Below are 1,009 nucleotides of genomic sequence, written 5' to 3' on the forward strand. Positions count from 1 at the left end.
ACCTCGGGCTGCCCGTCCGGCGCGGGCGGGCCGCGGTGGGCGCCCCGGCCCGGCGCCGCCGCTCGCCCCAGCGCGCTGTGACTGCGGCGGGGAGCGGGCTTTGCCGCGATGGAGACGCGGCTGTTACGAGCCGGAGCCGGGGACCGGGAGGCAGGTTGGGGGCGATGCAGAAGCCCTGCCCGGGCTGGGTGGCGGCGGGGACTGTGCCCTGCCCCGGGGCTGGGGCAGGGGGCGCTGGCGGCGCAGTGCGGAGGGGCCGCGCTGTRGAGCGGTCTCGTCTCTGCGTTTTCAGAGGAGACCTTTCCTCCGTGGGTATCACTGCGAGGAGCCGGCTTTCCCCTGCGCATCTCGGCTCCCAGCCTTTATTTTTTTTTAGAGGGATGAGGGTTTTACCCTGTATCTCTTTCACGACTGTTGCACGAAGCGAAAAAAGCTTAAAGMCCCTTTGCCAAACGTACGCGCCCGCAAAGCCCCCTGCCTCCCCGAGCGAGGGCTGCAGACGCGAGCGCGGCAAGGGCGAGGAAAAGGCAGGAGTGGGGGCCTGGGCCGGGGCGCCCGGGCCGCAAGCCGGCAGCGCAGGGGCCGGCGGGCGTTTGTTGGCTAATTAAGCCGTAGTAAATTGCGGAACACGTGAGGGGCGCGGCGGGGCCGCCCCCGCCCCGGGGGCGCATTGGCTGCGGGGCGGCGTGGCGCCGGGGACCGCCCGCCCGCCCGTCGGGGGCGACGAGAGGAGCAGGAGGCGGGCACGGCGACAAAGGGCGGCGGGCGGGGGCGACGGCGACGCGAGGGCGGCCCAGCGGCCTCGGCTTACCTGCCTTGCCCCCGCTCTGCTCCAGCCCTGCAGGCGCGGCGGCGGGGAGCACCGCTGGGCAGCCGCGCGCGGGCCGGAGGGTGCCGGCGGCTCGCAAATGAAGTGCGAGAACTGCACCAAAAAGGTGAGTGCGGCGGCGGCGGGGCCCCTCAGGCGGGCGCTCGCGCTTCGGGGGGCGCGCGCCGCGCGGGGGAGGGG

The 1,009-nt window shown here is 74.0% G+C and overlaps 1 protein-coding gene across 1 annotated transcript in view; it reads left to right on the top strand.

The window, feature by feature from the left end:
• The first annotated feature begins 758 nt into the window (after positions 1–758).
• NARF (nuclear prelamin A recognition factor) overlaps positions 759–1,009 on the top strand; it is a 21,028-nt gene continuing 20,777 nt past the window's right edge. The window contains exon 1 of the mRNA XM_026075717.1: positions 759–935. Within this exon, the coding sequence (XP_025931502.1) occupies positions 909–935 (27 nt within the window). The 5' untranslated portion in view covers positions 759–908. The remainder of the gene's footprint in view (positions 936–1,009) is intronic.

Source organism: Apteryx rowi, unplaced genomic scaffold (assembly GCF_003343035.1).
Source record: "Apteryx rowi isolate R43461 unplaced genomic scaffold, aptRow1 scaffold_41, whole genome shotgun sequence".
In the NCBI taxonomy this organism is placed as follows: Eukaryota; Metazoa; Chordata; class Aves; order Apterygiformes; family Apterygidae; genus Apteryx; species Apteryx rowi.